General features: G+C 35.3%; 1 protein-coding gene across 1 annotated transcript in view; it reads left to right on the forward strand.

Annotated features, from left to right (window-relative positions):
• Positions 1–15,797, forward strand: part of mkxa (mohawk homeobox a) — a 48,642-nt gene that overhangs the window by 2,564 nt on the left and 30,281 nt on the right. The window contains exons 3-5 of the mRNA XM_056469899.1: positions 2,132–2,291; positions 4,665–4,818; positions 12,223–12,552. Of these exons, the coding sequence (XP_056325874.1) occupies positions 2,132–2,291; positions 4,665–4,818; positions 12,223–12,552 (644 nt within the window). The remainder of the gene's footprint in view (positions 1–2,131; positions 2,292–4,664; positions 4,819–12,222; positions 12,553–15,797) is intronic.

The raw sequence follows: 15,797 nt of genomic DNA on the forward strand, positions 1-15,797 counted from the left end.
GCTAGCATACTGGAGGTCGTCTGAAAGTTCCTCAAAACGGGTTTTATTTTTTAGTTTATTTATTTATTTTTTAGTGAACCACTTATGACTGTAGTTGTTGTTGTCAATCCAGGGGCCAAGGCCCACCAGGGAACTTCAAGATGGTTAAAATTATTTAAAATAATTTACGATTGGAAACTTATGGTTAAACTAAGCTGACGTCTTTTCTTGTCTTTGCATTTTAATTCATTTGCACAACACTTGTACTTTGTAGTTGAGGACAAGCGGTTCCGCAGGCTTTGAATCATAGCATTTTATCAGTGGGATTTCTGGAAAAAGTCATGGACATTACTGCCGTCTTAAAAGTCATGGACATATCTATAACAAATATACTTTTTTCTGAGTTATATCAAGCTCTTAAATGTTTATTAATAGTTGTTTATAATTAGTAATTACTTGTGAGTACAAATAATTTTACACTAGAAAATTCATGTGAATTAATTAGTTAAACAACGACAACATGCAGTAATTGAAACTTTTTCTATCTAAATATTTTAAATGGTTTTGGAGAACAGACATTCAATAGAACAGAAATCTCTTAAAAACCTTTTTTTTTTAATTTGTCATCTGAATTAACTTTATAATGGGTTTGGAATTATATGAGGATTCGTAAAGGATACAAACAAAATACAAAAGTAACAAATATTTAAATAATTTATATCACCACTACAGTATTTTCTACACAACAAAAGCTGAATAGAAACAGAAATATATTGGGGGCCTGTCATTTACAATGAGGGGCTTGAGAGTCAGAAAAGCTAAAAATTCATGCCTTAAATACTAAGAAATCAGAAGAAAAAAGTATATATATATATATATATATATATATATATATATATATATATATATATATATATATGTATATGTATTTATTGTAACATTTATACATTCATAACTCCACCAGAGTATTGCTGGATATAAAATGGCTCTTTATTCAACCTATTTTCACATGGAACCTAGAGTAAAAACCTAGTGTAATATTTAATGTGAATCGATGAAAATACACTACAGTACATTTTCACTTAGCATAAAGATCAACAGATTTCACCATAGTTACTTTATGAATAGGGACCCCCTCGAAAATGAGATGATTCATCTCAAGGGGCTATCTCATTTACTAAATAAATTCAAATGAATACATATGATTGTGTTGATAATGCTCGTTTCACAGGGCATGACTATTAATTATTCCCTTATATTACAATTTTTAATGGATAGGGGTGTGTGATATTGATAGAAATTATATCTTTAATATATATATATATATATATATATATATATATATATATATATATATATATATATATATATATATATATATATATATACATACATTTTTTTTTGAAGCAAAGTCAGTTTTGTGACTACCTTGGCTGTTTAGATTATCACGGATACATTATAAAACCACCTGTAGGTGGCAGCAAGTTCCTGTCTTAAAGAGTTTTCATTGAATCAACAATTTATAGAAATGTTTCAAAATGGCTGATTAATAAAAAAATTAAGTAAGTGGCTGCCTTTATAAATAACTAATAAATCATTGGCTCAGATGATCAGTTCAAAAACAGATTCATTCAGAAACATAAACTGCAATGTTAAGATGCACAAATGTTTGCATACATTTTGTCAGTATTTTATTATATTTTATTTAGCAAAGTATCAGATTTTATATATCGTATTTTATTTTATGGTTATATGGGCTGTCTAACTGCTTTTTTACTCTCATTTATTTATTTTTTTGCGCAAAGTGAGTGATATGACCATTAATATCAGTTGCATATTATTACACAATTACAGTATTATTAAATATCTTGCATATTTAAATATTTCTTGTAATTCTTTATATACAGTATATATCTCCCATTTTTAAAACTTTTAAACAATCACCAAAAGGCCATTGGTCATCTCACAGCATGGTACGGTTAGATGAATATGACTATATTACATTTAATTTATTTTGTTAGTTACTATTTGACAATAAAAAAATCATTCTCTCTGTGAAAGATATGCTAAATGAATATCTCCACACCAGCGCCAATTCTTCAGTTATGCATAATTCTCATGAGATTTATGAGTCTGCTTGCTTTTCTCACAGGTCTCGTCAAAACCCAGGAAAGGTACGGCATAAACGGCAAGCTCTACAGGACATGGCCCGGCCTCTGAAACAGTGGCTCTACAAACACCGGGACAATCCTTACCCCACTAAAACTGAGAAAATTCTTCTCGCGCTTGGCTCACAAATGACACTTGTGCAGGTACATTAATTTTCCACAACTTTTCCACAGGCGTCCTACCAAGAACTACTAGTTCCTGACGGAAGGATTGTTAAAATGACATTTTTCTTTTGTACATTGAGGTGTTCATTCCAGATAAGAGTTCCAAGCGAAGATTTTCTCTCTTTTTTTAATCGTTTAGCCAATACATTTTTTAATTCAGAGGCATTCTGGCTTGTGTTTAACTCTTCACATATGTGTTTTCAAGTCTGTGCTGAGTGTCGGTTTCTGTGTACATATCTGTCCCAGTCTGTGTCTCTGTATATACGTGAAGACATAAACATATTCTCTAAATTTGTTAAGAATTGGCCCAGCCTGAGGATGCTAGTCTGGATGACCCTAAAAATTTAATCTGGTTCTAATATTCATGAAAAGAACCCCTTTGTTAAAAATGTGAGCAGACCGCACTGCAATATAGAGAAGGGAAAAAAGACTTACAAACACAAAACTGATGCTCAATTTCAGTCAATAAATAATCTCATACTAAAATAACTTAAGACTTGAACATCTCTGGACTTTAGTAGTACAGATACACTTGATGATACTTTCTTCAAAATCTACCGGCCTCTGTTGACCCTTTTAAAATAAGTAATATGTCTGTTTCCTCTTAAGAACTTCATATAAAGCAGAGGTCAGGAAACTCAGGGCTTAAATATCGTTTTTAAAGAAGTGGCCCAGCACAATGCCTGTCATAAGTGGCTTGAAGTGTATCAGGCATGAAAAGTTTTCCTAGTATAACATCTAATGGTCTCTGTGAAATGGAGAAGGCTGGGTCAAATATTGTTTTTATTGCAAAAAGACAGACGTCGGGCACAGGAAAAGGAATATTATTAGGTGAGAGTGGCAGAGGCCAGAATAAGCACCCAGGTCGTCATCGTCTCAGTTGAAGAGGAATTAATGTAATGTTACGTTCACAGTGTGCCTGGGATATCTGTGTGGCATCAGCCTTCTGTTTTTAATGGTTTACATAGTGTCCTAATAAATAAAGAAATATCTGGGTCTTTTAGTCCAGACACATGTGTTTCTGTGGGAGACAGACAGGCTGTACGTAGGAGAGAAAAACGGAGTTACAGGTTAACATTTCTACCCAGCCTTATTGGGAAAACATTCCTCGACTAACATTTTTGCAAAACTGAAATAAACACTAGAGGCAGTAAAATGGCAACAAATTGCATTCATTTTCAAGAAAAATTATTACAGGCAGATTGTCACGTTATGAAGACTCACTTCTGCGTTATCACTTCCGCAAAACACTTTAACTGTAAAGCATGATTTATAAACTACAGATACACAAGCGGTGTACACATCACATCTTCTAATGTGCTAAAATTGCTAAAAATGTATTTTATTTAATACATTTTAATTCATTTATTTATTTAAAAATTAATTATGGCATGTAAAAACGAGGTAAAATGCCAAGCTTTCTTTGGAAAATGCATTGCGCCACATGTTTTAGTTTATGTTTATGATAATGTTTAGTGTAGATGGTGTGTGATTTTCAATGACAACCTTGAAAAAAATGAATGGAGTTTCCAAATTGTTGTACCAACATAATAAGACATTACCACTAAGTGTATTGGCCGCTGATATTTAGCGGCTGATTTTTGATTAGCTTAAAGCTATCAACATATCTGCAATAAAATGCAGACACCTATGGGTTACTAATTATAGGAAGGAATCCAATGTTTTCTCAGAGCCAATTAATTAAATACTTGCAAAAAAAAAGAAACATAACCTGTACAAAATATCAGATGTGCGTGGGTAAAGCAGCTGCTGTGCACCATGCTTAAGAACTGGCACAAAACCATTGGTTGGTTTGGGCTAAAACATTTTTGACAGTAAAAGAAACCATCTGTACTTTAGTGAGTCAATACTTTTCTGGAGTATTAAATGTATCATTTATGTAGCAAAAGCACTCACTTTGTTTGTTAAATCTATTAAATATTTATATTATATGTCAAATAAAAGTTAGTGTTCTTAAAAGAAATACTGAATACTTGTGCTTCTCTTAAAGTGCTGGAAAGTTGAATGTTAAATGAATCTAATCCATGTTCAAAAACTAATTGAATGAAGAGGAAAAAACAACAATTACTGTATGTGATGTTTTGTTGTTGTTGTTAAAATATTGGACAAAAAATGAAAAATATTAATCCTATTGGTGCATTCTTTATTACCACGTCTTTATTTAATTTTGTGAAAAGTGAACATGTATTTACTACTAATCCCCTTAAACCTGACACAATGCATGCAAAAAGCAGCAATTCCATCTGCAAAATAATATTTTATTTATTTATTTTATCTATCTATCTTTATTCAAAATCAAGCCAACACTCCCTCTCTTCCTGTTTTTTCCAGGTGTCTAACTGGTTTGCAAATGCTCGACGGCGACTGAAGAATACAGTTAGGCAGCCTGACTTGAGTTGGGCCCTTAGGATCAAACTCTACAACAAATATGTCCAGGGCAATGCAGAACGACTGAGTGTCAGTAGTGAGGACTCCTGCTCTGATGGTACGACATGCACACACACATGCACGCGCGCACACACACACACACTGTAAGTACTTGTGCACTTTTGGAGATTTAACAAAATCCAATCCATAAACGTGCCAATGCTGAATGTGATGCTTAAAGCAAAGATGTTTAATTTGTGGACTAAATGTTCAACAGCTGGTCATTACAAAAACACATCCTGATTAACTGCTAACAAGAAAAATAGTTGGAAATTATTATCCCAAGGCGTCACGGTGGCGCATTGGGTAGCACGATTACCTCACAGCAAAAAGGTCACTGGTTCGAGCCCCGGCTGGGTCAGTTGGCATTTTCTGTGTGGAGTTTGCATGTTCTCCCTGTGTTCCCGTGGCTGGTGCTCTGGTTTACCCCACAAGTCTAAAGACATGCGGTACAGAAGAATTAGGTAAGCTAAATTGGCCGTGTATGTGTATGAATGAGTGTGTTTGGGAGTTTCCCAGTGATGGATTGCAGATAGAAGGGCATCCACTGCGTATGCTGGATAGGTTGGTGGTTCATTCTGCTGTGGTGACCCCTGATTAATAAAGGGACTAAGCCGAAAAGAAAATGAATGAATTAATTATTATCCTATTTTTTTGGTGGTTATAGTCCTGCAGGAAACACACTTAAAGGGACAGTCTGCCCAAAAAAGATTTTTTTTAATGATTTACCCATGCTTGACCTACATGACTTTTTCTTCTGTTAAAAAAATGAATAAAAAATGTGTGTGTGTGTGTGTATATATATATATATATAATATATATATATATATATATATATATATATATATAATATATATATATATATATATATATATATATATATATATATATATATATATACACACATACACACACACGCACACACACACCCACACACACACACACACACACACACACATTTATTTATTTGTTTATTTATTTATCTATCTATTTATTTGTTTATTTTTGTCCATACAATGAAAGATCCAGTGTTGTTTTGGATCAACATTCTTTAAAATGTCTTTATTTCTATAGGAAAAAAGCCGGTCAGTGAGGGTGTGTAAATATTGACATCATTTTCATTTTTGAGTGAGCAATCCTTTTATTCTTTTCTTTTACCAAATGCAAACTTTAACAGTCGGTCACAAAAATGCACATTTGATTAACCACTAATAGGAAAACTGTAAAGAATGTTTTGTCTCAGTATTTTTGTGGTGGTAAACGTCTTGGATGAGTTTACCACTTATCAGCATTTCCATAACTATTTTAATGTTCTATCTAAACCTTTTTCCTCAAAAAGTCCCTGAACGGAAACATTAATACTGAACTGTTTCTTAAGGAAACCTGTCTTATAAACTTGTAGTACCTCCTAATTGGAGCTTTTAAAAAAGAGACAATTTTAAAATATCTCTGTGCTTTGTCTATAAAATGAATGTCAGTTGGGCCCACTGACTAACATTATATGGACAAAACAGTACAGTTTTTCAAAACATTTCACAAGAAGTAGGTTCATCAATGCAGCACTAAAATAGCCTTAAAAATGCTGACTTTTTGCTTATTTAGCGTGTAATATTATTTGACCAATCAATCTTTCCAAATGGCTAAATCAAAACCAAAATAAATTATTATTAATAATAATAATAATAATAATAATAATGATAATAATAATAGGGTGACACGGTGGCTCAGCGGTTAGCACTGTCGCCTCACAGCAAGAAGGTCGCTGGTTCGTGTCCTGGCTGTGTCAGTTGGCATTTCTGTGTGAAGTTTGCATGTTCTCCTGTTTGTGTGGGTTTCCACAGGGTGCTCTGGTTTCTCCCACAGTCCAAAGGCATGCGGTATAGGTGAATTGGGTAAACTAAATTGGCCCCAGTGGTTGTGTGTATGAGTGTGTATGGATGTTTCCCAGTAAAACATATCCTAGATAAGTTGGCGGTTCATTCCGCTGTGACAACCCCTGAGAAATAAAGGGACTAAGCTGAAAGAAACATTAATGGATGAATAATAATAATATTAATAAAAAAATAATAATAATCCACACACCGAGGTCAAATGTTACATTTATAATTTAAAGGAACCTGAAAGCTTGTTTTCAACAGGAAAGGATGGTCATGGCAGCATTTGAATGTATATCTAAGAATATGCACGCGGTCAGTCATGTGTTACACAGACTGAAATACACATTGTTGTTCACTGCTTAAAGGGATAGTTCACCCACAATGAAAATTCTGTCATAATTTACTCACCCTTTACTGGTTCCAAACCAGTTTGAGTTTTTGTTCTGCTGAGTACAAAAGAAGATATGTTGAAAATGGTGAAAACCTGTAACTACTGACTTTTAAAGTAGGAATATCAAATACTGTGGAAGTCAATGGTTACAGGTTTCCAACATTCTTCATTAATTATTATTTTGTGTTCAACCTCAAACTGGTCTGGAACAAGAGAAGAGTGAGTAAATAATGAGAGAATTTTCATTTTTGCTTGAACTATCCCTTTAAGCATTTAAAACAAACAAGCACAGACAAATTCAACTCTCCTGGTGCTAAATTTGTTTGGTATGAACCGTTGTGGTATTTATAAGGAACTGCATTCAGCATGTAGCAGGAACAGACCAGACAGGATGCTTAAGTGTGCATGTTTTATGACAAGGCAGTCAGTGCAACACTCCAAACATTTTTATAGCATCGTATAGCAGCTATAAATCAGGGTCGGGGTATGTGGAGCGCAGCGCTCGTGTGTGAATCCTCCTCTGTGTTTAAGTTAACCGGACAGACGCGTAGGCTTACAGACAGTCATGCACGCTGTGATTAACACACCGCAATGGGGCGTCAGGACTCAACCACAAACACTCACATACAATCTAGTGTGTACATGCACCAACACAAAAACATCCTATCTAAAGTTCTCTCTTTTACATCTCTCCTTCTCTCTTTAATTGACGAGCGCAGGCATTACGACTGCAGGGATGTTGCTGGCTCTCAGACAGACTGCATGTTTGATGGCCGCATTTCTCTCTCTCTCTCTCTACATGAGCTTCCGCACACAATGAGACATTCAGACTGAACACTTATCATCCCCCTGTGCTTAACAGTGACCTCCAAACACACACACTCTGTTTTTGGTGCCTTGATTAGATGTCTTGGAGGAGGACACACACTCTGTGGTTGGAAGAGGAATGCCCAGTTTGTGCCGCTCACTTCTGTCTCATCCTACAAATAACTTCCCTCTTTTCGTATATAGTAGAATGGCATAGAGTGTGTTTCAGCAGCCTGGGTTAACCTTTCATGTCTGATTCCCTCACCTACTTCTCACATCTAAACTTGTCATAAGATTAATTCACTGTACACAAAAGCGGTATACCTCTATTTTTACATGCGATATGGCCTACAGTTTTTACTTCTCGTCTTTGAAATTTGTACCAGGGAGACTCAGAGTTTCTGTCATTCATTCTGGACACATGGGACACCACATGACACAACACAAGGTGCGTTCGACTTCATGCAGCGCTGCGCAGATCGATCAAAATAAAAAAAAGCGGTGCATGCTGGTTAGAAATTTTGTCCAGATTTATGCATCAAAGTACCGTGACAGCGCTCTGAGATCAGACGACTGATTCAGACCGTGTAGCATCTGAAGAGCGGCTGCACGCGCTCTGATGACAACACCGATATTACACGATTGGCCGAGTTCACCGCATGACAACAACCACGTGTATTTCGGGTTTATTATTTGACAGATTCCGATTCACAAATTTCAAAACAAACAATTCACTTTTCATACCATCTCTATCTTGTACACATCATGCTTATTAAAAGACTACAAAAATTTGACTGCAGTAATCATGTTTTGTTAAATAATCTGGTTATAAAGGCTAGATTGTTTGCACAGGTTTATTTTCGACCTTTTATACAGACTATTTACTGCATTCAGCACGATTTAAAAGATATATTTTAGTAAATAACCTAAATATTAACTCAAATAAGTCTTACAAATATAAATTTTAAATGCTACTGTATTTTTTATCCCGCTTGAGCTTATGTTTCCATTCTGACATATTCGCATACGTACATGTAAATCATAAGGTGGAACTCTTCACATAACATAATGTATATATAAAAAAAAACAGAAATTAAAATGAAACTCGGAATAAATCAAAGCAAAACAAAAACAAGCAAATGTAAATCAAATAAACTAAAGAAAGGGCAAATCACACCAGAACTTTAAATATCAACATCTCAAAACTAAAGGAATTAGGGGTAAACTGATGCGACAGTTTGCTTCCCTTTCATATTTTTCTCTCTTCTAAAGTTTGAGCTGTTTTCTTTGAGATACAACCAAATTCTGTGAGCAGTGATTAAACAAGTACATCATGTAACATCATACAAGTTGTTTACTCTGCATATGGACTGTCTCAGCTGTTTAGAGGGAAAGTTCTGTTGCACAGACGTTTCATCAGGTCTGTCGCTGCTGTGTCTGAGCTCAGTAATTATGTGCTACACAGAAGATCTAAGCTTCAGACACACTCTTCACACATTCGAGTCAAGATCGAGCCTCGCAGTGAAATCCTAGCTCACTTAGGAGGCATTCACTCACGCAATCCTAACCCAGTATCCTAGGAAATATTGCGTTTGTGTGAACTCCGGCGTGTTTACATTTGTTTCCTGCATTATAGACTGGTTGTCAAGGTAGTGTACAATAAGGCTGCGCTGAAACAATCTTTAAAAAATATTGACTTTGAGGATGTGGAGCGAGTGATGTGCCTCGGTATGCTAAAAAAAGATTGTAATTTACCAAATGGATCTTCTCAGTGATCAAAACAGGCTCCACATGGTCCATAAAATAAAACCCTTAATTCAAAGGAAATTGAGAGTTTAAGACAAGAAAAAATACACTTGAAAACCTTTTTGTGTATTAATATAGTTTTCTATAAGGTTATTTTTAAATATGCAAAGCTTGGCATTGTGCAAAAATTTGAATATGCATGGGCACATTAGAGTCTGGAGCAGGGGTGCCCAAACTTTGTCTTATAAAGGGCCAAAAACCAAACTTGATTGAGAGCTGTGGGCTGGAGGTAGATATAGCAAATTGTATTAATTTAAATTTGCTGTTATGACTACCTAGTTTGAGTTGCAACATAAAAGAGCTCAGACAACAAAATGATCTGGTTGCAAATGATTTATTATAAATCAAGGGCGTAGGTTTGCACTTGATATTGGTAGGGACGGGTGAATCAAACAACATAAATATATATACAATTATTTATTTAACTGCTATTAAATTATATTAATAATTAATTCTCTCTTTATACAGTTTGTTAAGTTTTAGGCCTGTAGCCAAGGGGGGTTCGGGTGGTTCGAAAGACCGAAAGTTGTATTAATATTATTATTTTAGAATTTTTCTTACCAAATTCTGACCGAGGAAAGTTGAATGTTCTGGCCAGTTTGTTATTTGCCTGTAGGCTTCAGTTTTTCCTTTAAAACAAGTTTTAACAGACTTCTAAAAAAAATGTAATGATAGATGATAATAAATTTATATTTATTTATATCTCATCCATGATTACACTTTACGGAAAACATAAGTATAAAGGTGTGATCAAAAGCATAATAAGAAGTCAAGAAGTAAATATCAATGATGAAATTGCAATTGACACTTTACACAAAATACACTTTTATCGGGGACACTAGAAATAATGTCGATATTTTGGACCGTCCCAATGCTGTTACTGCATATTACAATGACCTTTAATGCCTCCGCCTTCTAGAATGATTTCTATACTATATATCTTCCAGAAATAAAACACGTCAGAGTCTGTTATTTATGCTCACTAATGAATCACTGATGGGTCTACAGGTGGCCGAGCAAATAATATGAGATGACTGATTGGGTGTTTTTTTTTACAGAACGATCAACGGATCGGAAAGATCAACTGAACACAGTCTCAGAGTCAGACATTGGAATGTCAGATCGCTTTCCCCCCTCTGTTTGAGAAAGCTAATACTTTTATTAGTTTTGTAACCAAAAAAGCAGAATGAAATCAGACAATTTATTACTTGCAGATCTACCCGTGTTATTTATCTGTTGGCTTGTCCTTGTGGTTTTCAGTAAATTGGCAAAACCAACAAACAGCTCCATATCAGAATGAATGGATATCACGCTAGCTGCATTTACACTTCAGTCTAGATAAAAATTTGGGTCAGCTATTATGAAAAAAGTATCTTATATATTGGAAACACAAACAATCAGTAATATTGTCGAACATTATTTCAATTTAAAATAACTTTGTATTCTGTCATGGGAAAGCTTCTTTCATCTTTAGTACTCCAGTGTTATATGATACTTCGGAAATCATTCTAATAGGATGATTTGGTGCTCAAGAAATATTTCTTAATATAAAATGATATAAAACAAGAATATTGAAGAAAATGATTTAAATCAAACGACATAATAATCTTACTTTCCAAATACCTTTTTACTATTAGGGTATTAGGTATTAGGGTATCATTGTGTTTGTGTGCTTTTTGGCCTTGGCTCTATTTATTTCTTTGTTTATTTGATTAAATTATTATTAATATTTTCAGTGTTCTTTTTTTAAATGTTGTGCATTTTTAGTTTATTGTATGTTTTAAGATATTTTTTTCAAGGCAGACCGTATTTTGCATGTAAATTTTGATTTGTAAATTTAGACAAACATCAAATCTTACCTATCTTTATTTTTTAAATATCATTTTTATTTTATTTTTTTATATTTATTTAATTTTTCTTTTATTTTAATGCATTTATTCATTTATTTTCCTTTGGCTTAGTCCTCATATTCAACTGGGGTTGCCTGTTTTGCTCGCCTATGTTTTACACAGCAGATGCCCTTCCTGCTGCAACCCAGTACTGGGAACCATCCATACACACTCATTCTTCCATACACATACTTTCTCTATGGCCAGTTTAGTTTATTCTATTCACCTGTACGCATATCTTTGGACTGTTGGGGGAAACCGAAGCACCCAGAGGAAACCCATGCCAACACGGGCAGAACATGCAAACTCCACACAGAAATGGCAACTGACCCAGCCGGGACTCAAACCCGTGACCTTCTTGCTGTAAGGTGATAGTGCCAACCACTGAGCCAGCGTGTCACCTAATGTAATGCAATGTAATGTAAATGTAATGCAATGCAATGGAGTATTATTTTTTTATTTTGATCGTTTCCTAAATGAGGTAGTGATCAATCTCCCAGGCCCAAATTTGATCTGACAAGCTCACGTCCTGTTGGAACTGGGCTAAACAACAGTTTTGATTGTGCTGGAAGGGTCATGCATAACACACTAGTAATCACATGAAAATATAACCAGTAGTTCTATTGCTTTTGCAAAGATTTTCATAAGTTTGTACTAACATATTTGTTCCATGTGTCCTGCTTGACATCCAGATGCTGACCCAGCAGCACGAGCACAGGTCGGGGAGTTCAGTAAACCCATGTACCAGAGCGTCATCAAGAAGGAAGGTGGCGGCATGGGGGTGGGTCTTCGAGCAGCTGCGGACGCCTCATTGGCTGACGACTACGTGTCACCGCCTAAATACAAGAGCAGCCTGTTGCATCGTTACCTCAATGACTCGCTCCGTCATGTAATGGGGGCCAATGGCGTAATGGACGCACGAAAGAGGAACCACTCGGGCTCGTTCAGCTCAAACGAGTATGATGAAGACCTGCTGTCACCGTCCTCTTCAGAAGCAGAAGCCAACTTTATCTACAGGACTGGTGAGCTGCTGCCCATCTTACATTCTTTCCTTCTCTGTGTGAGGAAGAATGGCATCTTGAAGCCGTTTCTTCAGCCCATTATCAGCTGTGTTTTGGTCCATGTATGATTTTGGCTGCAAGGAGAGTCACTGAAGGGTCATACGCTCTATCTATTCTCTCTCTCACACACATTAATCATTTCATTTAAACCTGACATTTGTAAATATTATGAAATATGTTTTTAATAGTATGAAAATACCAGTGCGTTAAAAATATTGCAGTTCAATAGTTCACAGAATCTGCGCTTTTATATTAAGCTTTGTACTTTTGATAAAACGTTTTAAGGTTGCGAGAGATCAGATTTGGACTTGCAATGAAACAGAACGCCTTGTACAGTAAACACTGTAGTTGTTTCTGGTTTAGTCTTCAGCTCATTAACTATCAGCATTTCTTTAGTCAGCGTGACAGGTATTCTCGCTCTTCCATCTTCATTCTCTCTTTATCTCCAGATTTTTTTCAGTATTTCACACAGTTTTCGACACAGTTTTGAGTTTGTGTCCAACACCAACTACCAAGGTCTTTAATCAAAGGAGAATTTGTGATGGAAAGAGATGCAAGTGTGGAAGCTTCGGTTATCAGTATGTGTTGAAACATATGGTCTAGTTATGTGTACTGTTTCTGAAGATAGTCAAACTCTGGCCTGATGAAGTTCCTCATGATGTGTCACTCACTGTTGATCTCAAACACAGCTACTTTTAGTTCACTGTGTGCTGATACGTCATTAAAGTACGTCAATATAGAGAGTGGTTCTCAAACAGGAGATTGTAGGCCTGTGCAATAACTGAAAATTAGGGCATGACAATCTGAATTTGCTGAATTTGTAAATGAATAATTCTCGGAAAAAAAATAATAAAAGTTACCATGACCGACATCCACCACACAATTTCAGTTTTCCCAGAACATGACGTCATTAAACGGCGATAGTGCAAAAAAAAGAGCATCACATTTATGATTTTGTGTCATGTAAATGTTATAGGTCAGTCATGGATAATAGAAACATGTAGCTACAAACATAAATTGTATGAACATTCACTTTTGAGTTCACTTCACTATTATGTGCCAAGTGAAAAAATTATAATTAAATAACTCTGTCTAATCTTCAAGAAGAGCCCACAGTTACCTCTTTTGTCATGTCTTTTGGCTGACGAGATTGCTTTGCTTCTGTCTCCCACTATCCTGATACATTCACACAGTTTCTTTTTCTCAAGATCTCTTTTGATCAGACTCATCATCAGATCTACTCACGGTTTTAAAATATGAAAATATGCTTGACTTTCTTGACACGCACGCACGCACGCACGCACGCACGCACGCACACACACACACACACACACACAACGTTTCTTGTAAAATTGATGTTTATATCTGCATGTAGCTTAAAAAAAGAAACATTAAACACATAATTTGTAAAGTTTGACCTACAGTAACCTCTAAATAGTCACTAAATATCCCTTAAACACTGAAAACATATACATTTTATTAATAAATTAGATGTAATTTAAATACATTCATAAATTAGATTCACTAAAGCGTGTATTAGCAAAATACTACGAACCCAGATGAATATCTGACATCTGACAATATCTGACATTTTCCGGAACAGGATCTGGGAAGATCTATCTCCAATTAAGCACTGATGACAATCAATCGAATTGAAATCACAAACGCGGGAAACCCAGGAAATCCCTATTGCATTGCAATAAAATAAGTGTATTTAATTGCTTTCAGTGATTCAGTGTGACTAAAAAAAACTCATCATTTTGGAACCATCTCATAAGCAGCTAAAAAACAAACTCGACAGGAGCATAAAAATGTAAAAGTAAAACACATAAGATATGAGAAGTAAAATACATCTTTAGGATGGATGAAACAAAGCAGTGTTACAGTGACATACAGCAGTCTTACATTTGGATCTATCATTACTCACTAGGCAAGCCGTTTGACAACAGTGTTTTGTTCTGTAGTCAAGGGGGCTATAACTATTGACCTTAAAAACTATTTTTAAAAACTAATTTGTAACAAAACAGGCTTATTGCAGGCAAATCAAATATGAGATATGACTTTCTCCTGAAGAAAAAATAATTATAGAAAATACTGTGAAAATTCCCTTGCTCTGTTAAACATTATTTATTAGAGGGCTAATCGTTTTGCTTTCCACTGTATATTTGTAACTTTGTTTGATAACACTGTGAGAGTTTTACAGTGAATGTTGGCCAAAGAAGCATGCTTTGGAGAGGTTTGTGAGGACAGACATAATTACTTTTATATTACAGTTTCCACAAAAAAAGTGTTTACAATACAGATGAGAACAAATCTAACAGTATCTACTGTATCTATAGATAATAAGAAAGGAAAAAAAATCTATCAATTTTCTATCAATTTCCTCATGAACGCTTCATCTGGTTTCTAGAGAGTTTCTCATTGACTAAAAAAGGCTCTGCCAAAGTTGAGTCCTCTCAAACTCTCTGTTTTGAGGTCAGCATTGGTTTGGAGTCTCTCAGCAGGGAGCGTCTACAGTCTTCACAGTTGGCTGTGTTTGCTTCCATGTGCTGTTTAAGTCCTCCAGGTGTTTGTGATGTTATCACAAATCTTTTGGACGTTCCAAAATGACAAATATGTTTCAGGAGAGTTCTGGCAATTATTTAAGCCCTGTTCATCATCATCTGGAAGAATGTCAGCCCCTATTGATCATCCATAGGAATTTATGTGAGATACTGTGTCGGCGACTAATGCCTTCAAGTGCATGTCTTCACTCTCTTTTCTTCATGAATGCGCCACAGATTTCTTCAGGTCAGAACACTGCGTCTTTGTCCTGACAGGATTCATAACTGATAACATTGCTTGCTCCTCATTTCTTCGCTTACATACTGCTGTTCACATCAAGCTGCAGGGATCTTACCGTGCAGGCTTTGTTTTACTTTGTTTCTCATTTCATTCGGACATTTCTTACTGACAAACATGGTTTGCATTATCTCAGGGCTGAGGGACAGAACGCTGGGATTCTCTTCAAACCCAAGGCATTTGGGTATTTAGATGTTGCAAACCACCTTCTGGACTGGTGTTTAAAGAACGTTTGTGTAAACTCCTGCTGATAGAGACTTTTGATGAGTTTTAGAGAGATTTGTTGCTTAATTAAGCTTGAATTAATTCTTTCAGAATTAAGATTTGCTCCTATGATGTGTTCACACTTGGCAGCCTTGCTTTGA

The sequence above is a fragment of the Danio aesculapii genome, chromosome 12 (genome assembly GCF_903798145.1).
Source record: "Danio aesculapii chromosome 12, fDanAes4.1, whole genome shotgun sequence".
Classification (NCBI taxonomy): Eukaryota; Metazoa; Chordata; class Actinopteri; order Cypriniformes; family Danionidae; genus Danio; species Danio aesculapii.